We start from the raw sequence: 26,979 nt of genomic DNA, 5'->3' as shown, positions 1-26,979 counted from the left end.
CTTTGTTTTTTATTGTCCTGAAATGTTTTAGCAAGATTGTACATGTTTGTATAGTGTTATATGTGATATTTATTGTGGGCCCCAGGAGGAGTAGCTAGCTACGTGGTGGCAGCAAAGGGGGGGATCTGAATGAATAAAGACAAAGCTGGAGGCCAGATGGTGGCCAGACCTTATTGTAAGGCTGCAAGGTATTTAAAGTCGCTGACCTGCTCTACTTCCTGACCCCTCATGATGACAGGCACCTGGTCAAGAAAGGTCCTTAGGTCAAGAAAGGTCAAGAAAGCTGCCATCAAGCAAGCTGCTGAGAGCAGCAGGCTAGTCATGATGCACTCTCAGAATGTCTGATAGGCAGGTGCTGCAATGCAACATAACGAGTAAGACGCGCAAACGCGGGAAGCGAACGCAGCTCGTACATATTTGGCCCAGCAGTCTGCCGTCACCCAGGCAGATGCGTGTGGCTTCTCTTATTAGTAAGCCAAAAATGTAATATGAAATGTGAATCTAATCTGGCTTTTTAATAACTGTAAGCCTATCTAGAGCAATTTTGTACCTTTACACTTTACAGTGATAGTGAATAAACAGTTCAGGGTTCACTCTGATATGGTTTAGATCAGGGATACTCAAATAGATTTACCTGTGGGCCACATTACAAAAATGGCAAGGGGCCAGGGGCCAGTAGATAAAATTACGACATTAATGATACTTGATAGCTGTCTGCCTGCCTGCCAGCCAGCAAGTTGGTTAACAGAAAATAAATTGTTATGGCTGAGTAAAATAAAATACAATAAACACAATTTGCCTGAAAATAGATTAGATATGTCTTTCATTTGCATTGCATCTCCCCCCCCCCCCCCCCAAGCTTTTATTTTCGTTCGAGTAATAGTACAACTCTAATAGTATTACTTATAATAATGTAATTAAAGATAACTTCATTCAGATTTATTTATTTTTATTTCATTTTCCAGATTTTATTTTCTTCTTTTTTTTAGATTTTCATTGGTGGGCCAGTCATAATGGTCCCGCGGGCCTGATGTGGCCCGCGGGCCTGAGGTTGAGTATCACTGGTTTAGATGAGCACTTAGAGATAACAGTGAGAGACCCATTGTTACGAATTGGGCTATTATCTTTATCTGCATGACGTGGTGAATCACTCATCTACGTGGATGATCTATGTAAGCATAATTGATAGGCTACCCTTGATACCATGACCATCAACTACTTTATCAGATGCACAGTGCACAATGATGGTACAAATTTCATTGTACCAAAGTGCTGTACAGAAAATATCAACACGACAAATACAGACAGTAGGAGCGCAAAATAACTAACAACTTAGAAAACCACAAGCTCCATCAGTGGTTTCCCACCTTTTCTGGATCAGACCCCACTTAAAAACCTTTAAAAGCATTGGCGCCCCAGTGGTCCCTAGATGGGTGCGCTGCATTTCCAGAGCATTGTTTATTTTAATAATTTATTTGGTTCCGACTTCCGACTTGGATCAATGGAATTAACGTATTATGGTAGGTTATAAGGTTTTAAATAAAATACCACAAACTTTTTATATTAATGTTATCGATTATTTGAGAGCCCACTTGCAATAACCTCACAGCTTACAGGTTGGGGATCACAATAGATAGTACTGTAGTTAATAACCACACAAAATCTAGCATCCCTATTTTAGGGGAAACATTCATCAAAATAATCTACAAATCTACAAAAAAAGAAACCCATTTATTTTTTTGTAAAGGTGTTTATTTTCGTTTATTTAATTTCTTGTGTTCAGAACAGTAATATTACTGATACACTGGTTTTATACATTCTCGCTATTCATCCATATCTGAGAAGCATGCATACAAATGTTTTTACAGCTCTCAAGTGGAACACAGGCAGTATACATACATCTACAGATGTCTTTGTATGATCTACAGATGCACCATTGTAATATATATATCATGTATATGTGCATATTCCCAGATGTATATTTGACCAAAATATGATTTTGACGTACAGCAAATGGAAGTCAAATGATGGGTGTGGTGATTCTGAAAGTGCAAAGCGAGCAAAGGGTTTGTTTCAGAGAAAAGAAAACTTTTGGTCTGGTGAAATAAATTGATCGAGGTATTGTTGAAGAATAAAGCAGCAGCAGCAAGAGAAATAAATGGAAAGAGTACATATAGTTCCTCATTTAAGGCTGTGAGGTACCCCATTTACCAACCCTGTTGCAGAGAAAACATTCTTCACCCACTCGCACCCACCCGTCAGATAAATGTACACGATAACAATTATTATAAAGGATTGAGTGAGTTTCTCAATGTAGGACACATTCAATCATCTGAATGACCTAATTATACATTCCCAGTGTGGTGCATGAGCATGCATTTATAGGCTGTTTTGAACAGTCCATTTGAGTCAAGTCAAGCGGTGAGACAGAATCCCTGCCTCAGATTGTAGGTCAGGTGCCTTAGAAGTGCTGTATATCAAGCCACTGAAAGGTGAGCTTTCATTAATGGCAAAATACGATGTGTCATTGTACTGGGAATCATATGATCAAGTCCCTTAAATCCATGCTATTAAGCAGGATATTGTCATGAACGGTTTAGTGACTTTAGTCAATTTGTTTTGCCATTAGCCGATGCTATTCGAATACAATAAATATTACTCTTAAAAGTATTGGTTATATGCAGGAAGGAAATTACAATCCTGATGGAAACAGAAAGCAAAAATAATATTGCAGCATTAGACATCATGACATCAAGGGTCAATTAACATTAACATAAAATAAAATGGCTAAATGATTATCTTTATTATGAATTCCTTGAGTAGATTTTTTTGTATGTATGATAATATGATGTGTGATCCTGATTCCTGAAACAGGCCCTCTGTTGGTCAAACTGACACATGAAAAATAAATAAAACAAATGGCACAAATATTCATGTGGCTGCCACGATGTTGACTTGGTAATTAAATTACTTGTAACAGACTACTTGTGAGAACTGAAGCTGTAGATACGTTTTGCTGCAGTGGACAATACCGGCTTATACAGAAAACACAAGTAAGTCACGGTTCAAAATATACAAAAATAAAATTGATATTTGAGAGACGATACATTATGAATGGTCAAAATACATCTATAAAAATTACAAACTTTCCCCAATTTGGGGGAGTGGAGTGAACGCCGGCTCAAGTTAAGAGTCCTTGCTCTTTGGCCATGCACGGTAGAATAGGAAAAAGTCGAAATATTTACTAGCTCCAGCCTTAACCCATGTACTGTACACACAGTTACACACTGGCATTCCGAAGCCCGCTGTTCTGATGCATCGCCATTCTGACTCGCTGCATTACTAACCCAATCCCTAACCGCCTAAGCCACGTAGTCGGAATGGCGTGCGTCGGAATGCCACTCTGTCCCCTGTACACACACATATTCGTCCTGAATTGCTTATCTTTTCACCTGAACCTCAGTGCCCTGGCCTCCAGCATGGACGTGAGGCAGTAGTTGAGTAATTAACTGAAAAAGTGTAGCTCTACAGATTATTTTTCCAGGCAGTTCTTGCGCTTGGTTAGTTGAGCTGTGCAGTGATTGCAAAATTGTAACGACACTGTCCGTGTGTACTGTACAGTGTACAGTACGTACATGCAAATGTCACTACACTACTCGCATCCTCAAATCACAACAGGAGGCCATGGAACTTTCTATGACTCAATATTTTTCATAATGTTTCAATTTGGTGGTGAATAACACATTGCTATACGGAACTTCTGAACTAAACTATTCATCGTAGACGGATGAGACTGATTGCATTCGAAAGCTTGTCTCAAGCCATTTCACTTCCCTGCATAATACATTTCGCAGATGCCACGAGAAAATTATGTAAATCAGAAGTTTGGCTGAATGAACGGGCACCAGTAGGTTGCCCGTGTTTAAACTGTAGAGAAACAGAATGCTGATGGTACATAGGGAACAACATGCAACACAGCTACGCTGCTGGAATCATATCCCAGGGACCCTGCAATTATGTGGGCGTTGCTAGAGATGTTCCAATACCGCTAGCCGTTCTGATGTCAGTGTGTGTGTGTGTATGTGTGTGTGTGTAACCCTGCATGGTCGTGATTTGAATTACAAATCATGGTTGTACTGTATGGCTTGGCTCAGGTACATTTGTACAACATGAACCCTTTGTACAACATGCAATAATACATACAGAGAAGGAATGCCTGTGACATTACACTCTCTGCTAGCACCACATGTGTTGTTTGCCTGTGTAGTATAATAAGCTATCATCCCGTTAAATGACGTGACGTCTGACCGGTGCATAGACTTGCGTACTCCTGATCCGGCATTTTATGCCGCATCATTTCTGGCATCGGCATCGGAGCAACTCTATTCAACGCCAACATCCAGTCTACCATCTACTGCTATGCGCATAAAATAATAAAAATACACAAAATAATGCATTGTCAACTGGAAAAAAAAAGTGAGCGTGAAAAGGTGATGGCAGTGAGCAGAAGATTTAAGAGGAGCTGAGGCCGGAATCGGACTCTGCGCTGCCCGCGCGAGCCTTGGAGGTAGGGCAGGGGGTGGAGGAGCAGGGGATGGTGTAGCAGGAGCAGGTGCAAAGCTTCATGGTCTCCTCTGTTATCACCTCCCGTAGAGAGTGCTGCTCCTCTACTTTGAAGATGTTGGGCTGCTCTCCCAGGTCTTCACAAATCCTTGAATAACAGGAGAGACAGAGTCAAACTTTTGTCATGGCTTTCAATCATTCTCCCTTTCCGACTGTGTCAAAGCATAGAACGTTAACTGATCCCTCCTATTGCAGGGATATCGCCTTTGGTACAGTACAAAAATAAGCAAACACAACTAAGCTGACAAAATGAAGTTTAGGCTAGAAAAATGACAATAACCATAATTCAGTATCGATGCAAGATGCAGCAGTACAACATCCGATAATGAATGAGTAGGCAGAAAAATGTTATGTCATCCAACTGGTTAAATTGGTTTTGTTCCAACCGATTAAGAATCTTATCACTCGGATAAGATCCCCAATACAAATAGATAATCTACATTATCATTAGGCTGCTCAAACATGAACACTACTCCAAACGATCACAGAGGCTACAGTTGAAAAGGGCACAAACCACATTCCTTCATGCACCCAAGGTTTATTAAAGAGACACTATCACACGTCTGATGTGCATTTCATGTAATGATTGAAGCTTATATTTAATAGAAACCACAGTATTTATGTACTGTGTATATACAACGCATTTTGAAAATGCCTTTGTTGTCTGTCTATTTCAGTAGTTCTTAGTCTTCCTACATTTCTCCTGATGCATTTGCATGCCCATACACTACAGTCTATGACCGCATTACACTAAAGTGATTTATATTTTCTTACATGAAAATCGTCATTTTACCATAAACACAATGAACAAAGTCAATGTCACAGGTCAGCCACCAAGGCTAAAGCAGTTAAAAGCCTGGAATTATTAGTTTCTGTAGTTTTCATATTCATGGATTTTTACTCTTGCTACAATAATGGAGTAAACCTTCCAGCTCAACCAGAAACAACCAGAAGACTGCTCCGTGTTATGATTGCTAATGGAACATTATCACTATAAGAACGAAGAACAAATAGAGATAATGCAGAAAATTATGATAGTGTCCCTTTAACAACTGCAGTATGTCCAATAGCTGCAACTAGCTTTCACATTACACTAAAATAAATTCAAATGGGAGATGAGACCAATCAGATCCTCCCCAAACAAACAAAAAAGAGAAAAAAGATAAAGAACAAGTAGAACAGGTACGTGGCATGTTGGCATCCTGTTCCGAGATGCAGACAAATAGCTAGAAATATGAGGCCAAAATGCAGCTTTCTATAAGATACGGGGGGTTATTCGAGACCATCCACCCACTTAAATTAAGCAGTTAAAAGATTACACGTCGTGGTTAAGTGTCACCTCGTTGGTTAAACCACGGTGTCACACTATCCAGTTTCCTCACTAAAACAAAAGAGGTGCTACTGCTAGCCTTCAGGGAAAGTGCTTCAACCCTGAGGTCAACAGGCGACCTTTTAAAAAGCAGGTCTAGTCTGACCTGTTTCCTGTTCTACTCAAGCCATTCACTCTGTACTTCTGCAAGCAGTCATCATCGCATGCATAACAAGCAGGGATAAAGAGCTTAACACATCAGTCATAGGCATGATGGCATCAACCAGCAGGAGGGGAGGGGACATGTATCGTCTTAAGAGTGTCCAAAATGATAGACAGGGCAGTTGACCAATCAAATCGCTGTTTGACATCCAACCACTGTGAGAATCTCATCAAAGAACCAACAGGGAAGCAAGCCGTCTTGACAGCAGAGTCAAAGTTTGAGACCAGCGAGAAGTCAACCATTGTGCATCATTGTCAAGGAACACTTCTCTGTTCCAGCTGAATGTTAAGCGCTGAGCTGTGGTGCTTTCAGGCAGTGGTTTTGCAGAAGGCATCAAAAGCAAAAACAAACAACCAAACAAAACACAGAAAAACAACAAAATCAACCGTAAGGCGGTGGTGAGTAAGCAAATCAATAAAGACACAACCAGGAACCAGAGAGACATTACAGGCATCTGGAGTTGAGTCAAAATATGGCAGTGGCACCACGCACTCACAAATTCTGAAAGAAAGAGGCACAGTTATAACAGCGTGAGGACGGTGCAACAACCTCATCTGAGACGTAGAATGTAGGTCAAACGGACAATCGGTGGCCTGACTCCCTAATCCCCATGGCCAATTTTCTGTGAGAGGGGTAGAAAAATGTAGGTCGCAGCTCACACATAAACACCGTCTCATGGTATGGGGAAGAGAGAGAGCTGAGGTGGCTGAATGAACAGCTCCGGTCACACGGTCAGAGAGCAGACAAACGGCTCCTTTGAGGAAGCATCCGTTTTGCTGAGCTAGCTATAGAACTTTACCCATCGTCCAGTGACATGCTCGGACATTAGGTAATGAATAACCCAGCTATGGACCAACTGCGGTGGCCCATGCCAAACGCCTGTCAGTTCAGAGTTATGTAACATTACAGTTTCATTATCTACCCTCCCTGACAAGAACAGTGTTGTCGCTGTGAAACACCATTGTTGGTATAGAGAGAAGTATTTATGGAGACCTCTATTTTAGCTAAATGAGGTGTTAACTGTATACTGCCATGACACCAGTCCACATGTCAGCCTGTGTAGCGCGGCTTCACGGTGGCTTGTGTGGCTTCATTCACAAACTGCACACACAGTAACTCTGGCTATTGTTGTTTCAAGGTCGGATATGGAGGCCACATCATTGTACAGGGAGGCCACATCATTATGTTGCGTTCACACTGACAGATGGAAAAGATACAAAGATACAAAGCTACACAGCGTATTTGTAAGAAAATGAATGGTAGACTGTATCTTTGCATCTGCCCGTGTGAACGCAGCATAATAGACTACAAGGGCTCTAGTTTGAGGGTGGTGAACTGAAGCCAGTTGCACCACCAGTTCAAACTTAGCCTAGTTATAGCTTAAAATGGCTTTTAGTAATGCACAAAAAACATTTAAGGCATTTAAGGCATAACTAGGCTAAGTTTGAATTTAGTGTGAGGTAGAACAAACCTGAGATGAACTAACAAAATTTCCAGTCAAGCAAGATTCCTATATTTTGTAAAACACCTCTACAGATTGCACACATGATGTGCGCAGTGCTTGCGGCTTGGCACAGTGGTAGCTTGAGACATTTAAGACATTTATGGCATTTAAGGCATAACTAGGCTAAGTTTGAACTTAGTGTGAGGTAGAACAAACCTGAGATGAACTAACAAAATTTCCAGTCAAGCAAGATTCCTATATTTTGTAAAACACCTCTACAGATTGCACACATTGGGCTGTATTTTGCGTGTCTTAAGTACCAGGTCTTATTCCCTAACTTGAGTAAACTAAAGACCTGGAGGTGTGATCAATGCCATTTGGCTATTCTGAGTGGCCAAAGAGCATTGATCACGCCTCCAGGTCTTTAGTTTACTCAAGTTAGGGAATAAGACCTGGTACTTAAGACACGCAAAATACAGCCCATGATGTGCGCAGTGCTTGTGGCATGGCATTTAAGGCATAACTAGGTCAAGGACATTCTGGGTATGCTGCTAGGCAACCAAAATAAACAGGGTCTTCTGTAACCGCCGAAGTAGCATATTATACAAACAATGGCCGACAAGTTTCCAAGTAAGAAATATGTCAAAATGCTTAAATTGTAAGTAGAGTAGGGGACGACGACATCAACTTCTATAGGTTGTATGTTTCCCTCATATAATATTTATTGGATAAATAAAGTAGCCATTTTAATCACATCACTAACCTCTACAGAAAACAACTGAACTGGTATCCTCACAGCCTGTTTACACACTTCACCATAGAGCACCATGCAACAGTTCAACCATGGCGAGCTGACATCCCAGGTGTGGTGTTATGCTGAGCTTCGCATGACTAAACAGCCTGAACACATAATGTGTGCCGCCAATAAACATTAAAATACTGCTAGCGCTGTCACGATCATGAAATTGTAATTGACGATTAATTGTAATTTGAATAATTAAGATTAACAATTCAATTGTTCTTGGCACATTGAACATTGGAACGAACATTTCTGTATGCCACAGCCCTGTGTCAAACGTCTGACCACGTAATGTGTACTGCAAATAAACATTAACATACCGCCTTCAAACTAGTGCATTATCACACCTTGCTATCTATCTATACATCTAGCTGACCTGACACTGGCAATGGTGTTGGCAAGATATGGAATGTCTTTTTTGGCAGGCAGACAGTCCTAACAGCACACTGTGTTACTTAGGTTACTGCTTTTTGTTGTCCTAACAGGTGCGGCTTTACATACAACCAAAAGGGAGAATGCACAAATGGCTTTGTTCCAACAAACGATATTCGGTTACTGTTAAAACAGCAGTTAAGCACAATGCTTCACCTTTGACTGTCTATAACTCTAACACAATCTAACAAATAGCATTCATCTGACCTCCAAACCTCAGCTGTAAAGGGCACCTAATAATATAAGGTTACATAATAAGGCGACCAGCTCAGTGGCCTTGTGGTTAGAGTGTCTGCCCAGAGACTGGGAAGTCGGGGTTCAATCCCCGGCCGGGTCATACCAAAGACTCTGAAAAATGGGACCCAGTGCCTCCTTGTTTAGCATCAAGGGTTGGATTGGGGGTAAGTCCCTGTCCTTGATGTACTTGTACATCAAGCTGCCTCACGCTACAGAAACAGGAGATAGGCTCCTGCCCTATGGCCCTCATGGCTACAGAAACAGGAGATAGGCTCCTGCCCTATGGCCCTCATGGCTACAGAAACAGGAGATAGGCTCCTGCCCTATAGGCCTCATGGCTACAGAAACAGGAGATAGGTTCCTGCCCTATGGGCCTCATGGCTACAGAAACAGGAGATAGGCTCATGCCCCTATGGGTCTCGTGGCTCTACAGAAACAGGAGATAGGCTCCTGCCCCTATGGGCCTCATGGATCGGCAAGGCTACTTACATAATAAAATCCATAATAAGGCACCATAACTAAGGCACTAATAACACTGTGCTCATGTCTCCGTTAGAAATCCGTCTAATCCGACGACTTAAGGTCTTACAGGCCTTGTACAAAATGTACTCGTTTCTGCTTGACCTGCTTTGACCCACCTGTCATAGATCAGCCCGTCAATCCCCTGCTCTCTCAGCATGGTCCTGGTGTCGTGGTCGTTGTTGTGCTCCCCCCAGCTGAACACCACCAGTCCTTTGGACTGGGCCTCGCGGATGTAGCTCAGGTTCTGCAAAAGCTCATCGGAGTGTGCGCTGATGCCCTGGAGGGACAGGAAAAGAAGAAGAATGAATCATAAATAATACAGCATGATGGATGAGTAGCAGCAATTTGGGCGGATGGGAGAGGAGCAGAGCAGCGGAATGATCAATAAGGACAGATGGGCAGCACCCATCCAATCTATATCCTGATTGATTGTGCTTCGATACGTCATGGATAAACTGCAGGTCAGGAGTCCGTTTGCTTTATCTGTGAACTCTCTGTCACCCCCATAGAATCAATACAAACGGGTTGGAATTCTAAACTGGTGGTATTCGCTTGTCAGGCAGCAGATTTCAGTATGCTGCCAATGGGTGTAAAATTGCACACGGACTGTCAAAAAGAGAGACAAATTGCTCCGTTAGCACCAGTACCGCTTACCAAGATGTCCTCGCTCTGTGCAAAGCTCATGGCGATCTGGGTAGTTTGGCAGCGGATGTCCATCATCTCGGGATAGAGGTCTGTGATACCCTGGGTCAGGAAGAGGATGGGGTATTTGTTCTGCTTCTGACGCACCCTAAGGGAGAAGAGGACAGGACCTCAATTATCATAACAGAGTTGACCCAAGGCTGGGCACACAGTCAAATGACTAAATTAATTATCATAACAGAGTTGACCCAAGGCTGGGCACACAGTCAAATGACTGAATGAACGTACAAAGGACAACAACAAAACATCTTAGATGTTCATTGGTTCTTAGATTTGGAGAAGCCATGCCAACCGGTAACCAACAGGAAGGTGTATCTCAGCTGTGTGCTGGGGACTGGAGAGTTGTTAACACCTAAGGTGGTCACCAAATACTAAACCCTAAAGTGCACTACAGGTTTTTCTCTCCCACAAAGGGTCTGCAGAGTCAGCAAAACCTTCCTTCTGGGAAGTGATGATCACAGTGAGCAGCAGCACCGTGAAAAAGAACATCCGTGTAAACTGAACTGAGCATGAACATGCTCTGTTCTAGGCATGTAACGATATATCGTATACAAATCCTCATATCGTGACACGCATTGTACCTACGCATCGTAGCGTGAGGTTTTGTAAGGTTTTGCTGACTCTGCAGACCCTTTGTGGCAGATATCATCATATCATCATATAATCTTACATGGTGCAGATATCATCATCATATCATATCATCTTACATGGTGCAGATATCATTATCATATCATCTTACATGGTGCAGATATCACATTCATATCATCATATCATCTTACATGGTGCAGATATCAAATTCATATCATCATATCATCTTACATGGTGCAGATATCACATTCATATCATCATATCATCTTACATGGTACAGATATCATCATCATCATATCATCATATCATCTTACATGGTGCAGATGTCCGGGTCGAAGCAAGAGAAAACAATGCGTCTCTTGCCCGCTTTCTGCAGGACGCATGACAAGATGACATCCAGGAAACTGTTCATGTTGAAGTAGGATGACAGATTGCCGTCCCACGACTCATCCTGTCAATAAACAAAAAGGTAACACCTAGTAAGGACAATGCAGAGTAAGCATAGCTTAAATTTGAGGACCCCTTGAAAACGAGATGATGCATCTGGAGGAGTTCATCCTCTAATTACATTTTGAAATAAAAATGAAAGGACACAAGTAAAAATAATATATATTATATAGTATATAGTGGGTTTTGTAATGGGAATTTTAGAATGCTAACTACAGTGCCAGATATATGCATTATTGTGTATTTATCTTCCTTCCATTAAGTCTCTTTGCTCACCAATGTGCTCAGTCTAATTCATGCAGCTGTCAATCTAACAGCTGACTTGACTCCTCCACGCTGTCAGCAAAGGTATACTTATTTATGTGTCGCCCTTATGTTTAGCGCAGATCCGTATATGGACAGTTAGTATTTGCATCTCTGTTAAGACAAGACTGTCTGAGAATGGGGTTGGGGGGGCTTGCGCCCGGAGGGGCTGGTGGAACAGGCAAGGAGGCCTGTTCCTCACTCTCTGTATGTTGTTACTCTGCTCAATCTTCTTAATAAATTCTCAATACTCCACCCTGAAGAACTTTGTCATTCCTTTATCTTTGGAAGATTATTTAATCTACAACAGTTTCTAGATAATGCAGTACTGGGACTATCAAATACTTGATCGCAACACATTTAAATCCATTCTACAATAGTGAAATAGTGGTAAAACACACTAATCGTCATTGAATTGACTCTCAAGAACTGACCTTCAGTTGGCAGATCCACTTGAGTTCAATGTTGAAGCCAACATGCTCAGGAACAGCTTCGAAGATCTAGAGAACAGAAATGTAATAATAATACGGTGTTTATTACCGGGAATAGAACCAGTCTGCAGCCTCAATGACCAGCTGAGGAATTATTACATTATGAATGTACACGTCTCTCAGATCATTTAATGGTCGTTGTGAGAGCAAAAGCAAAGCGTGATGCATAACTAATTTACTTAAGTAGCGTGCAGCCACCTGTCGCCATGAAGCAGTTATTTACCTGAGAGAGCGAGGGGAAGGGCTGATGTTCATCAACTTCTTCTTCGTCATCCATCAAATCTGAAGGACAAACAGTTGGTTCCCAGAGACTTTAAGTCAGGGGTGCCCGCTCTTTTTTATACATGAGAGCTACTTTCAAAATGAACAGCTCAACAAGATCTACTCACTGAAAACATTATAATACAATTATTACAATACAATACAATTGCTGAAAATGGCTTTGGAATAGCGCGGCGCTGGCATTATATTTAAGACAAAAGCACTTGGAATGGGAAAGGGGAGAAATGGAATAGGTCGAGTTTTTTTTGCATTTCATTTGTAATATAGGCCTACCGACATCTGTGCGCAGCAACACTCTTGAAAACAAAGTATTGCATTATGGGTTTGAGCTGTCAGTCAATCAATCAAGTCAACTTAATTCAAATTTAAATACATTTAAATAAATGTAATATTCTTTAGGGGCATGTCATGTGATCTACCTGCACAGCCTTTGTGATCTACTGGTAGATCACGATCTACCTTTTGGGCACCCCTGCTTTAAGTCAACACACGTGATGAATTCCATGCTGCTTTATTGTGATGTAAGCAATGGCTGAAGATTGCCATCTTTCATCAGAACAAAAGGCCTGGATTCGAGCCATTCTTTTGATCCTACACGGCTCCTACACGGCTCGAAAGCATATGCATCAAGCCCAGAGGTAAATCAAAGACCCTGCTGCAACAGCGGTGCAATGGCTTATTACAATGCTTAATTCATACTCCGTTGTATGACGGTGGCGATCAGAAAAGTGCCACAGTCATACAATTATGTATAAATCAGAAATGAGAATCTAATCTAATTAACAGTTGTGTACCTTTGGGATCGTTCACTTTGATGGCAGTGGCATGGACCAGCTGGAAAACAAATCAACAAATCATCAATCAATACCGTAGAGCTAATGTTTTGTACACATTTATTTTCTTAAGCCGAAAGGTAAATCATCAATCAATACCTTGGAGCTAATGTTTTGTATACATTTATTTTCTTAAGCCGAAAGGTGTGCCCTGCCTGGAATTCGAACCCAGGTCTCAAATGCATAAAACAACATTTCTACCAGTGAAGTACTAGATAGAGGATCTAGACTAGATTGGGTAGAGAATATATTTCTCCTTAATGTATGTTAAGTAGAAAACGTGTTATCACAATACAATTATTCATTCAATCACCTTCAAAAGTTGCAGCTGGTCAAAGGTCAGGTCTCTCACTGGCACCTCAATCAGCTCCAGAGAAGTCTTGGAGTTTTTCTGTCACATAAATGGAAACAATAACGCTGGGGTTTGCCACAAGTTACACAACACAAGTAAAACAAGTAATACTATCTTGTGGTTTCATGGGAAATATTTCTAGCTCTTTATCCAGACATCAGTCATGTCAAAACTTGACTATTGTAACTCCCTCCTTGAGCCATGTAAGCCTCTCCAATTGATCCAAAATGCCTCAGCTCGCTTGGTCTTCAACCAGCCAAACTCCATTTTAATGTTTATCTTAGAGCCTGGCAGATGGAGAGCTGGGATGTACATGGTTCTGGATAAATTAAATTGTGTGTACTGGTGCAGAGTCAAGGGTGGTGTCATCGATAAACCTCTCGATGCCTTGACATTCAATTAATCTTCTTAGGGGAGACTGTTCCCAGGCCCATTTCTGAGGCTATGTTCCTAGAGGCAGCCCAAATCTGATTTCTGGTGTGACATTACCCCTGCCAATGTTTATGCTGTTAACACGGCAACCAATGTAGACAGGTCTACGACATCCGATTGCACAAATGTAATCTGATCGCTTGAAAATAACAGTGTGCACAGTCTATCTGTTAAGGATGACGTAACGTTGAACTAACCATTACGTCCCTTCTTTATGGTGCGTACAAAAAAAGATCAGATTTCAGATTTGCAGTACTCTGAACAAAGTCCATGAATGTTACCTTTCTGGTGGAGATACAGCAGGTCAGATCATGGTAAACGATGGGGACGGAATCCTTGGAGAGGTGAACGTCAAACTCCACATAGGCAGCACCCTGCAGGAACACAAATACAACATCACAACCACAGAAACAAAGGAATGGCACGGGGTGGGTTGATTGATTGATTGATTGATGACCATGTGGGCACAGATTAAAGTAAAACTTGGACCCATTCTTCACAAGCCACATATTGTGTTCCGAGCATGGTATGTTTCAGACAGACATATTGTCTTTGTTCGAGACCTGGCTGTGTGACCGTACCCACTTGGGCGATTTGGTACGATTGATAAGGCAAAGCATCCAAGACCACATTCAACCTGGTGTCCCTATTTTAGGCAAATATCCTTAAATTATTACTTTTTCTCTTTTAACTGGTGGACACAAGAGCCAACTGCCGACCCGGATCTACTTCGTATTAGTGTGTTGCACGCTGGGCGCCCATCTTATACTTGCTCTAGAAAATGCCAATGTTCCAATCGAGATCACCGGATAATGAGAAAGGACCTCCAAACATCGCACGCTTTGAAAATAATAATAATAATCAGCGATCCGTTTTGATATCCATAATAAAGCTTATGTGACGTAACGTTCCACCAATAGCGGTTGCCAGTTGGATTCTAATTGGCGGAACGTTCCGTCACGAGCAGTTAATTTGTTAAGGGCGGCTAGCCCCTCCAACGTCTGGCTTTCACATTGCCAACATGTGGCAGCCAAGTCTATGGACTTTTAATATTTGTCTTATTCATGCCCCCTGTGACGTCATGTGGCAGCCACAGTGAGTGCCCCTCACTTCACACAAGCCGATTTACAAGCTTGCTATGTGCATAGATCGGCTATTTTCACTGCGCGACAAAATCATCCACAAGCGGTTAACTTACATGGTTGGCAGCGCTTTGGAATGAGGATATGGTGTTCTCCCTGACTTTGTGGTGCCTGTAAAAAACAGAAATCGAACAATACACGTACATGAATATAACAACATACTGTATATCAGGTAATAAGCACGGTGTGTGTGTGTGTGTGTGTGTGTGTGTGTGTGTGTGTGTGCCTTTGTGTGTTCATGCTTTACTTGGCTGCGTGTGTGCTGCCAGCTCCTCTGTGGCCAACATCCAGGGCACTCCTCTTTTTCCAGTATTTAGTGAAGGAGGCACTCATGTCACACTGAAGGCGCTGGATGGGCCTTATCACCAGATAGTCCACTGGAAGGAAAACAAGAAGTGAGCACGTTATCCCCCGCTTTGAATGCTATCAACCCATAATCACCAGTAGGTTACTCATCAAGAACATGCAATGGAGCAAGTAGGCTCTACTGGAGTTTATGGATGTGATTAAGACTCATGGAAGTGAAATTGCTGCCGCCGAAGCGAAAACATTAAGTTAGAGGTTAGGGTACTTATGTAGACGGTTAAGACAGAGGTTAGCTTTAGGGTTAGATTTAGGGTTAGTAATAGTCGGACAATGGCTGACAACAACAACAACAACGTCTCTGCTCCAGTAGAGCCTACTGGCTCCTTTAAATGAGCTTGATAAGTAACCTTAATGGTTGATATGGGTTGATAACACTCAAATCCGCTAATGTTATTCGATTGATTGCTTCATACAAAGGCATCCTTTTAATACAAGCTGGGTGGGTCACTTTTTTTTCACCTGCAGCCAGATAATAGCAGTCAATGTGTCTGAACTGTACCTCACCAATTGTTAGTGGTGATCACTGGTCAGTATTAAATCATGTCTCTAAACTGTCCAACATTGATAGTTAGTGATCAATACACCTGAACTGTCCTACTGTACATTGATCGTTAGTGATCAATGCATCTGAACTGTCCTGCAAAACGTCACCTCTGACTTTCCCGATGGTCTGTCTGGAATTTCGGCCCATGATGGGAAGCGTGGCTACTCCAATGTCCTTGCCACTCTCTAGGAAGGTGGAGGAGAGGAGAATGGCTATACCCACATGACCTGGGTGGGTGTCCCCCTGGACGACATGTTCACCCATGTCCTCCTGAAGACAGACATCAGATTAGCGCAATGTTGAACATACATCTGCCCAGATAAATTAGATGAAGTCTTATAATTGGTCTAGGATGCATGTATTTGGGGCTCTTCAGCATTAGACTGGAAACTGTAGACAATTTAACCCATTCTGACCTGAGATCAGATTCTAAAAATGTCTTCTACATCCTGACAGTTTTCTGAAAAAGCTATGTTTCTATGTCAGTCGTTCCTCGATCTTTCAAAAATAGCAGACCTACAAGCTCGTAGTGCGCCACTCGGTGGCGCGCTATGAGCTTGTAGATCTGCTATTTTAAAATAGCTAAAGCATAACATAATGCTAACACCAAAAGGGGTTCACGCTTAAAATGGGTTAAGAGAGAGATACAACATAGATCTCCAGCTGGAATTGAACCGGGGGCATTGTTATGTTTTTGGGGGCAAGCTACCAGCTTGCCCACAAAATCATTTTTAACCATTTCAATGATCCCTGACTTCAACCCAGTTCTATTGATTCAGGTTGTAGGTTAATTACGGACACTTGTAAATCAGATAAAGTCATTACCTCAAAGAACTCGAAAGTGAGCTCCAGGTTGTCTGGGTTCATGGTGTGAATGCTGTACTCCATCCACTGGAAAGGCTCTAGGGCATATCCGCACTCAGGCTGGAAGTGCCGCGACTTGTAGCCATCCTTACTGATCATGCTGGTCTGTAGAGTGGTGGACATTTTGTGCCAGGACGGAGGGTGGATCAGCTCCTCTTCATCATCTTCCCCTTCCTCCTCGAAGCCCTCCCACTGTAGCCTAATCCTGGGAAGGAAAAGCAAATAAAAACAACTTTAAGGTCACTCCACACCAAGAAGACTAGTCAAAGATTGCTAAAACTGTCAGATTGCAACAGACTGGCATTTTTTTATCAGCACAAAAAAGTCTGCCGACAAAACATTATTTTCCCCGATGCAAATTGCAGAAAGCAGCCACCAGCACTGGTTTTCACTGATGCCAGTTCTGTTAATTATAAGCGACTTTGGGCTAGTTTTCCTGTAACATAGCTTAATATTCATAGTTGCCCGTTGCATTATAGTTTGAGCTTATTTCTGAAGTGTAGTTGCTTATTTTGGCTTGCTTTCATGATTTGCTCAAGTAGTGAAACTAGTTGCTTCTTTTGGATTTGTTATCATAGACCTAGTCGCTTGTTTCACTCACAGATTCTGGCAACACGGAGCAAAGACATGTTTGAGCGCACTCCACACACAGGCACAGGCTTGCGCAGCTGCGTGCAGCACCTCTCTCTCTCTGTCCGTGACACAATATAAATATAATATAATATATAGCATAATAGGCCTACCTATAATATATGACCAGTCGCTTCCCATCTATCTGTGACTGTGTGCAACTCTTGTGCACGCCTGCTCAATCTCAGCAGCTGGTTGGGTGAATGTCTTATTTTTGTGATCTCAATGCAAATATTGCTGGTTTAGCGGGACTAAACGAGAAAATTGCGGGATGGTGCGGGACTAAATTACTCTTATTTATTAGATTGGTGACTACACCATTAGTCAGCCCTGAACATGACTTGCAGACTAGAAGTCCACTCTATTACTGTGGCTTGATACAATTTGTTGCTAGTATCGTGCAATGAATGAAATCAAGCCCTTAACAGTCATGATTTCATTTTTTTTAATTAGCTATCAATTCAAATATTGTCTTACATTTGATGTTTAATTTAAATCTTTTTATTAGCTATCGATTCAAATATTTTCTTACATTTGATGGACTTTTGAAATACTGTATTATTTAAAAATATTTTAATACATCTAACAAAGACATTTTATTTACATTTTAAAACACTTCCCATGGACCACCTGCAGGCCTATTATGCCATGGACCACTAGTAGTCCGTGGAACATCTGTTAAGAAATGCATAGCATTAGCAAGTGTTATGAAAGCACTAAGCTTAGCCCATATACCCTGGGTTAAGAAATGCATAGCATTAGCAAGTGTTATGAAAGCACTAAGCTTAGCCCATATACCCTCCCAACACAACAGTGGACCCTAGCTTGATTCTTAGTCAGGGTGGTGGTCCCTGGTTCACAATCAGTTGAAAACCCCTGATCTAGATTAACGTATGAGTAAACTAAGGCACCAGTACTTGTTTCAGATGTTAGGGAACGGAACTGAACGAAAAGGGACCTCACAATATGGCCTAAATTGTAAATTGTAAGATGTTTCAAGATCAGATATTTCAACTTCTTCCACTAGAGAAACTGACCTTTGAAAAGCATAACCGTGGGACTGATATTCCACAACCTTTGGTCTCCGCCGTTTTCTCAATTGGACAATAGACCTACTGAATTCAGTAATTAGTATACTATTTTCAGACTACAGTAACAGTTTTATTTTTGTCTATAGCTTTGAGTGTTCGTGTAAACACAAACATTGTGTAAACACAAACATTGAAGACAAAAGTGTGTATACACAAACATTGAAGACAAAAGTGTGTATACACAAACATTGAAGACAAAAGTGTGTATACACAAACATTGAAGACAAAAGTGAGGACGCAAATTGTGATTGACCAGAAGGAGATTTTGTATGATGATAAGAGCGCCCCTCCCTTCACACGGGAGTGATTTGTTTTTTTCTTACTATTTTTTTCTCATGGAGTGCAACACCATTTAGGCTGTTCATTACCGAAGTTGTCCGGGAGCATTTAAGTCAAAAGGAACTGCAGTTATGCTCCATTACAACAGTCTCATGTCCCTTTTCAGCGGGGACCTTCAGAGAGTGGTGGTGTTGAATTCCATCCCCAGCTTACCTGAATCGAGACTTCTTGAATTTCTTCTTGGTGATGGATACTGGAGACTTCTTGGAATTGTGCAGCCGTAGACGAATCTCTGTCTGGCATGTCAGCCACCCAGAGTCTATACACTCTACACCATCTGCAGGGAGGGCGGAGTACAGGGAGGGAAGGCTTGGTGAGAACTAAAACACCAAATAGCTCCCATGAGCTCTACCCATCTATCTGGCCACACTGACGAGAATAAGAAAGGACAGGCTAGAACATCGACCATGAAACCTCATGGTCAAGCTTAAAAAGGTCATTGGTATGATATTCAAGCTCCTAGACCTAGAGCACGTAATGTGCTGCTTAGAATTGATAACTTATGGAGCATTAGTCAAGCCAGTGTTTGTTCAATGACTCATACTATAAATTAGTGTATTCTTCAACTTACTGTGAACACCAAACTGGCCATCATCAACATACAAGAGTGCATCTGCAAGGAGGAAAAAATATATTAGAATACTTTTAGTAGACACTTAAACAACCACTAAAACTTGTGGGTCTGAATTAGTTGCCATCAGTTTTAGTGGTTGATGGCATTTCTTTAAGCTTCACTCATTGAATTCTGAACGATCAACCTACTACAACACTCTGGTGAAGTTACTTAAGGAGTGGTTAATAACACTATTCAGACTCAAAAGCAAGCTCCTTTCCATAGAGCTCATTAACGAGTCTACTAATTGCAACAGGTTTGAATTCTCAAAGAAAAGAAAAGCATCTGCTGGCAGATGACAACTATAATACAAGTCGTAAGACACAAGAATTTGCTAGAAGGGGGTAAAAACTAAAGAAAAAAGGGGATGGGGTGACAGGGTCCAGGGTGAGAGGGGACAACACACAGGGTAGGGGACATGTCTACACAGTACACACAGCATGAGATTTTTTCCTATCAAGCTGTGTTTCTAAAAAACCTTTGTCAGAGGGAGTCCTAAACACAATAGTGTTCACCAGAGGAATCCGCCTGTATTTACAATAGTGTTTCCTCTATGACTCTAGATTGTTCCAGCTTTAACAACAAAGCCAACCCCACCACCCCGAGCAAAAGCACACCTCGCCAAAGCTTCCATTTCCATGAAACGCGGCAGTAGGATGTACAATGTAGAGTACGCCCTAAACAAAGAAGTTGCCCTTAAGCCGGATTTATGCTGAGCTGCATAGCCGATCTACAAGCTCAAAACGCGTTGTGAGCTTGTAGATCAGTTATGTTCGGTGTGCGACACCATGCTCAATGAAGTATATATCAAGCACTTTAAAGAAGTAAAAGAACTGATGTAAGCTCAGATGTGCCTATTCCCCAAAAATAAACTTTGCCATCAGGGGGGGGCGCGGTGAGCAAAATCTGACCCTGAATCAGTGGTTTATGAGCAACATCGATGCACAGCTGCTGAGAGAGAATGAGTGCTCTACAAGGGAAGGCGGTATCTGCAACGTTATCAAACCCAACAATATCATTGTCTTTTTCGTGTGCTGTACCTGTGGGGCGCAGAGTGCGCGGTTGCTGATGGGTCTCCCACTTATTGACTATCACTTGACAGGGACCACCAGTACTCTGCAATTCCAATATTTATATATTCATATATATTCATTATACATGTATTCATTCATTATAGACATGTGACAAATTAAAGGAAAAACCTGATTAAATGAGTGGAGAAACATAACAAATGGAGATGCTTCCATCCACACGTGTACTGCATGATACACAGCCCATCTGTGGCATATTATGTATACAAATTCTGATCAAGATGTTAAGAGGAACGGATCTAAGTGACTGAAAGAGGGTTTATTATTGTAGCAGATGGCAGGAGCTTCAGTCACAAAGACTGCGCAACTGGCTAGTATTTCCATAGTAACAGCGACTAAAGTTACATCTGCATTTCGATCTACGGGAGAAAGACATCAGTCAATGCAGGATGTGATCAGTCAGATTGTGTCAGCAGGAACAGTTTGTCGACGGAGAGGGATGTTACAGTTGGGTTGCAGTACACAAAGCCTGTTACAAAGAGACAAACATAAATGTGTATGTTCATCAGTGGTGCAAACCCCATAGGCACTGGTCTACAGAGATGTGTAAAGAAAAGTCATATGGACAGATCGGTCATCCGTCACCTTATTCTCCAATCTCCACAGGTGGGTGAGTGCCTGTGTTGTGTACAAGCTACACAGGCATGAACGCTTGAGCCCAATGGTGAGGGCTCGATATGCTGGGGTCATGACGGGGGGGGGGGGGGGGCAATTTGCGTGGAATGACAAAGTCATTCTGAGTGATCACCCTTATCTTATGATTAAACATTTAATATCCTGATGATTCCCATCAGGGACATGATGACTGAGTGAATGATTTTACAAATGATTATGAAAATGATCTGAATCATATGCTATAGCTATGGCCTTCACAGTCACCAGATCTCAACCCAATTGATCGAGGTGTTCAATACATTCCCAAATTTGGTGTTTTGATGATGGTGTCTGACTGGTGTCTATCCTTCCAGTTAAGAAACTGTGCCACGGTACAATGAAGCTGATCTGGCGGGTTTGTGGTCGCCCACACTTTGTTGGTTTTTCCTTTAATTTGTCACCCATCTGTATTAATTGTTGATAGACTGTACAAGTATATTCATTCATATACTCAGGGTTCATAGACTGTTAATAGACAGTGAAAATATCCACCATTATACTCATTGTTGGTAAACTGTACATATCATATTCATTGGTGAATATATATATTGCGATAGATGTATTCATTGTATCTGGAGTCAGGGTGAGAAATGAATTAAGAATGAACAAGTGGTATTGGCAACAATCCCCCACCTCAGCTAGGCTTATAACCACAGGTTGAAACCTGGAAAGCGAATTTGTTAGTGACAATCACAGATAAAATTGGAATCATAGCTTCAATTACATTCTATGTTGCCCTTTATACAAGGTGTGACTGTGAACACATTGATTAACAAACTTTATAAATTTTTCATCCAACATATACCGTAGGTCTGTGGTTCAACAACCTCAGGGCCTGGACTATATGACTGTGAACCACTGAGTATCTTTTGAGTGAATGAATAATGGGTTTGGCACTTTGGCCTTTATCATTGCTACTAAGCCCTTACACCCCCCAAAAAAAGAAGAAAAAAATCCCCAAAAGCACAAATGCCTGATTTATATTTTGACGTGTCGCATGAGGAAAGTAGCCAATCTACAACTTCACATCTTGTAGATCGGATATTTTCAGCACATTTTCAGCACCGACAGAGTATGGATTAAGCTTTAGCTAGCGTCCGTTCAGCTTTTAAAAGTAGGCCCGTGCGATGATATGGGAACAGTACAGGCTTTAGACTTTAGGCTTAAAGTGGTTATTCTCAGAAAAGGGAGAAAAAAAGAAACTGGTTCAAACATGTGCATGGAAGCAAAAAGTACTGCTTCCTTATCTGTCAGCTCCACCCATGGATGAGAGAAAACGAACCAAGAACCAGACGTAAGCAATGTCACCATGTCCTCGAGGTAACAACAACATTCGAGGAAAACGGTAGCTGTTACCGGTCTGCCTGCCAAGTTTCCTCTTATCACTCTCGCTTTTACGTCGTATCTCTCTACCCCACGCTCTTTATTTCCCCAAGAAGACATTCTACCCCTGGCATATTGGTTATGCAAGTGAGTATTCTTGCTGTAGCCTTCTCTCTGGTACACATGGGAGAAGCTCACGTGCTATGATTGAGCAGGCCAGCTGGCAGCCAGCCCAGGGTAAATGGGTAATGCATTCTATAGAATGACATAGGTTCACTTCCAGGAAGGACAAACACAAATGTGGGGAACGCGACGCAAAGACCATGTGAACTAGGGCTGGGCAACTTATTATAATATCAATATCCTCCCGATACGAGAATAGATGTCGTCTGGGATTTTGGATATTGTAATATCACGGTAATATCATATGGCAAAGTCGTTTCCTGTTTTTAAAGGATTTATTACAGTAGTAATGTACGGTAATTTTATGAACTTACTGTATGTTCTAGCTGTTCAATTATTTGCCTTTATTGCCCACTTAGTTATTATATTGGCATTATTGATGATGATTTATCAAAAAAGCTCATTGTGTAAGTATTTTGTGAAAGCACCAATAGTTTTCCCCCCAATATCAATAGAAGATATTTGGTCAAAATGTTGTGATATTTGATTTTGTACATATCGCCCAGCCCTAATAGGAGAGCAAAGCGACCTAAAAACGACCTAAAACTTTTCTTTAATACAGTATAATATGCAAATCTTCCATGGCAATAAAATAACCATAACAACAGTGTACAAAACCAACAGTAGAGTAACACCTGCTCATCCTCTTGTTGCTAATGAGCTGAAAAGGAACAATCACAATCGACACACAAAGTACAGTACAAATGAGGGAGTGACTTCAACAGCTCCATAAAATACCATTAGATAATGATATTAACTTGGGGGGAGGGGTTGTGTGAGCTAGGTTGTGTGACACTACACATTTTGCTCACCTTTGATGCCAGGAAGAAACCTTTGAAATAACGGTAATTTGACCCGGCTCCCCTGGGAACAGTGATAGTTTTACTCCACGTGGCGCTGTTAGAGGAAACAACCAACATTTTGTAAATGAGAGCCAGAATGGGTCACTGATCTTGTCCTGTATGGATTTCATTCTGAACAAATACCAACAGTACAGAACACACACAGATTACTAAAAATAGTTTTTAGTTTGGGGAAAGAATTTAAAACTCATATCGGAGGCATGACATTTATATTCAAGATAACTGTTTTGTGTGTTACAACAGATTTCTTTCTTTCTTTGACAAACACTTTCGTAACCAGACAAATTTTGACTTCAAGCCATAAACCGAGATAAGAAAGAATCTCAAAAAATAAGCTATGGTCAACGCTGGCAACTATGTGGCCAATGTTGACACACATACTTTATGTGCAGTAATAACACTGGCATGCAGTCCTTTGAGTAAAAAAGTATTGATTGATTGATTGATTGATTGAAATATGTATTAACAGTTTTCAGAATTACAGTACATTTCAAGCACAACTCAATGGTAAACATGGTAGTACTAGTATCTCAAAATTGGTAATTGTATCCGAGAGGTTCACTTAAACACTCTAATCGCCCGGCGTTATTTAATCCATTAAATCAGAGCGCCCAGCGATTTATAGCAGCGGAGCACATTTAGCGACGGACGAGGTGCTATCCCGGATGTAGCTTGATGTAGCCAAAACACTCCTGAGGCGAACAACAACAATGGGAGGTATGATTAATTCTAACACGACTAGCGACGGGACCGCGATGGGCCGTCTAACACATAATCTTTGCTTAGAATTGGACGGAATGATTTAGATCAAGAGTTATTCACGTTTTAAGATTTCCGGTCTCGTCGGCTAAAATGGGGGGGAACATTTTCGATGACGTCCCACCGGGAAATAACATCGAATGTTGCGCAACAGCCTGTGGAACGATGCGATCGGTTTTGATATCAATAATCTCTGTCCTTTTTATCAATCTCCGTCCTGAGCGCTGGGCGTTACTAATTAATTGAACGGAGAACTCCGTCCTTGCCACTCGGGGTGTTTGTTGTATGTTTCACTTACCCTGTATCACCAACAGGCTGCAAAGGCACAGCTCTCGCATGGCACCAGCTACCAAGGGCTTCAGAGCTACCCACCACAGCTATCACCTCACCTACAAAAGTCCACACCATTTTACTTGTTACCTTAGTTGTAACAATAAACTGCTCAAAAGTAAATCATATTACTTGCATTACTACAATGCAATTTCAAAAGCAGCATGAAAATGTCCCTTGGACGCACAAAGTTGCATTTCCCAAGAAATTATATAGATGCACTTTACACCTTTGTACTTTCCTTGTGTATGTATGTTTTTAAATGCTTTGTTTCCTAATGAAAGGTATACTGTTTGCTTGTTTTGTTTTATGTTTTTTATGTGGGGACTGCGGATGAAAATTTGCATTTTTGCTAAATCTGGTGTATTTACATTGCATTTATGTAATGGCCATTAATATGCATTGTCCCGTCTAGATAAAAGTAAAGTTGCTTGCGGCAAAGTAAACGGTTTAAAATGTTCATACCTGGTGAAGTGTCTCCTCTCACAACTAGAGTCACTTGACAGGTTTCCATAATGATGTTTTCAGGCAAATTTATGGTTCAAACCAGCTGTGGGAGGAAAGCATTCCAATGTCAACTCTCATGAACTCAATACCCTATTGCAATAATGACTTGGAATTGCATCAACATGCAGCAGCTGTATAGTTGTGTGTGGCAAAAGGTTATTGTCAACAACTTTGTTTAAATGTTCATTTACGTTAGAACTGCTTTTACTAGGACCAAATGGTGATGATGCGCAAAAACACCAAACTTTATATCTGTCTGTGTGGTAATAATACAGTAGAATACTATAAACTCACAAAAGTGTTTGCCATTGATTTACAACATAATCAGGCATGACATTTACATGATTATAGGCAATATGTAATCAAGTCCAAGATAACGTTTTTGTCTGTCACAATTAACTAATATCCTTTTTAGGCCTACATTTATTTGGAATAGGCTTGCTAAAGCATTGGCGGATGGTGTAGACATTATTTTTTCACGTTTAGATTACATATAAAACGTGATAGATATTACACATGTATAGCTTTATATTTCTCGAGTTGAGATGAACATTTATTTACCTCTGTATCTTTCGGAGGTGGCTGAGGCTCTGCTGGCTCAGTCTTTATGATCCTGCTGGCAGGCAACAACAGTCGGAGTGGAAACAACGCTCACTGGTCGCTCCCCCAACAACACCACCAGCCATTGTTGTCCTGCGGTTAGTTAAAGAGTCATTTTCATTACTGAAGTTGTTATTACGACGATAATAATAACGTCACGTTTTAACATCAACGTCTAGCCGATGCGGACCCTCCGAAATAATTCTCCCCGACAACAGAGTAGCGACGACGGCCCTCGACGATGCGATGGCCGTTATTATGCTGTAGTTCGACGTGTGGTTCATACCGCCCTGTGCCGGATCGGATAAAGGCGTGCTAACGTTACACCGAAAGCGTTGACCTCTATATTACTGTTACTTCAGGGGGGAGGGTATCGCTGTTACATGCGATGACTGTTGACATTATAGTTGGACTTGGTTCCAGTGCGGCGGCACGACAGCAGTAACAATAAACGCCCCGGGAACACCATCTTATCAGATTGGTGCTAAATTGCTAATGCAATAACATTTATTTGGTGTTTTGAGAAATAAGTATGAAAAATAACACTGGAGTAACATAATTCAATAGGCCACCCATTTCAGTCTAACACCTTGTGTTTAGCTGGCGAACTGCTGCAGTCTTCAGAGAGAAATTATGTACATGTCTGCGGAATGATAATACAACATATAAATGATATAAGTGATAAACAGAAAGTGGACAGATAAACGTTACCTCAATGGTCCTTCGGTGTCGGCTGATTGAGCTGAAGAAATATTCATATTTTGTTTTGACATTCGCAGGCTTGCTTGAAGTGAACCCCCACAGTGGGAGGAGCGTGGGAGGGAGTGTGTTGTTGACATCGGACGTCATGATGGTGGTTGGTTCTCCCAGAATTTAGAACGAAAATAGCCGTTTATTACAATACTAGGAATTCATCATCTCCTGAGTCCTGACCATTGGATCTTGTGCACTTTTAATTCATTGCTGTTGAAAAAGTCGTGAGAATGAGAAATGGATGGTAGGGGATGTTGTATTCTTCAATATAATACATATGTTTGTGTGTTTGTTTGTTTGTTTGTTTG

General features: G+C 41.4%; 1 protein-coding gene across 2 annotated transcripts; it reads right to left on the bottom strand.

Annotated features, from left to right (window-relative positions):
* Positions 1–1,730: 1,730 nt before the first annotated feature.
* Positions 1,731–26,733, bottom strand: gpcpd1 (glycerophosphocholine phosphodiesterase 1). Of its 2 annotated transcripts, none has more exons than XM_080791255.1 (21): positions 26,630–26,733; positions 25,880–26,011; positions 25,277–25,361; positions 24,780–24,870; positions 23,672–23,756; positions 20,649–20,724; positions 19,567–19,608; positions 19,149–19,272; positions 16,897–17,140; positions 16,179–16,341; positions 15,409–15,538; positions 15,218–15,272; positions 14,301–14,393; positions 13,549–13,626; positions 13,197–13,236; positions 12,344–12,402; positions 12,064–12,129; positions 11,194–11,330; positions 10,244–10,379; positions 9,706–9,866; positions 1,731–4,711 (listed from the first exon to the last, which is right to left on the bottom strand). In XM_080791255.1, the coding sequence occupies exons 3-21, from the start codon at positions 25,323–25,325 to the stop codon at positions 4,513–4,515; spliced, it is 2,028 nt and encodes a 675-aa protein (XP_080647381.1). In that variant the 5' UTR covers positions 25,326–25,361; positions 25,880–26,011; positions 26,630–26,733; the 3' UTR covers positions 1,731–4,512. The 2 variants fall into 2 exon arrangements, with proteins under 2 accessions (XP_080647381.1, XP_080647382.1); XM_080791256.1 differs by lacking the exon at positions 26,630–26,733 and adding an exon at positions 6,604–6,656 and having other exon boundaries at positions 4,571–4,711; positions 25,880–26,215.
* Between the last annotated feature and the right edge of the window lie 246 nt (positions 26,734–26,979).

The sequence above is a fragment of the Protomyctophum bolini genome (assembly GCF_963924005.1).
Source record: "Protomyctophum bolini genome assembly, chromosome: 19".
NCBI lineage: Eukaryota > Metazoa > Chordata > Actinopteri > Myctophiformes > Myctophidae > Protomyctophum > Protomyctophum bolini.
The sequence above is the reverse complement of the archived record's forward strand: the minus strand, read 5'-3'. Positions and strand labels throughout refer to the sequence as shown.

What these genes read in the sequence shown, in the direction of transcription:
- gpcpd1 (XM_080791255.1), bottom strand. Translation starts at nt 25,325, where the DNA reads ATGGAAACCTGTCAAGTGACTCTAGTTGTGAGAGGAGACACTTCACCA. An exon ending in CAAAGTGAACGATCCCAAAG is followed by an intron (nt 12,403 to 13,196) that starts GTACACAACTGT and finishes TTTGTCCTTCAG; the next exon opens with ATTTGATGGATGACGAAGAA. An exon ending in CACAGAGCGAGGACATCTTG is followed by an intron (nt 9,867 to 10,243) that starts GTAAGCGGTACT and finishes CTGTCCCTCCAG; the next exon opens with GGCATCAGCGCACACTCCGA.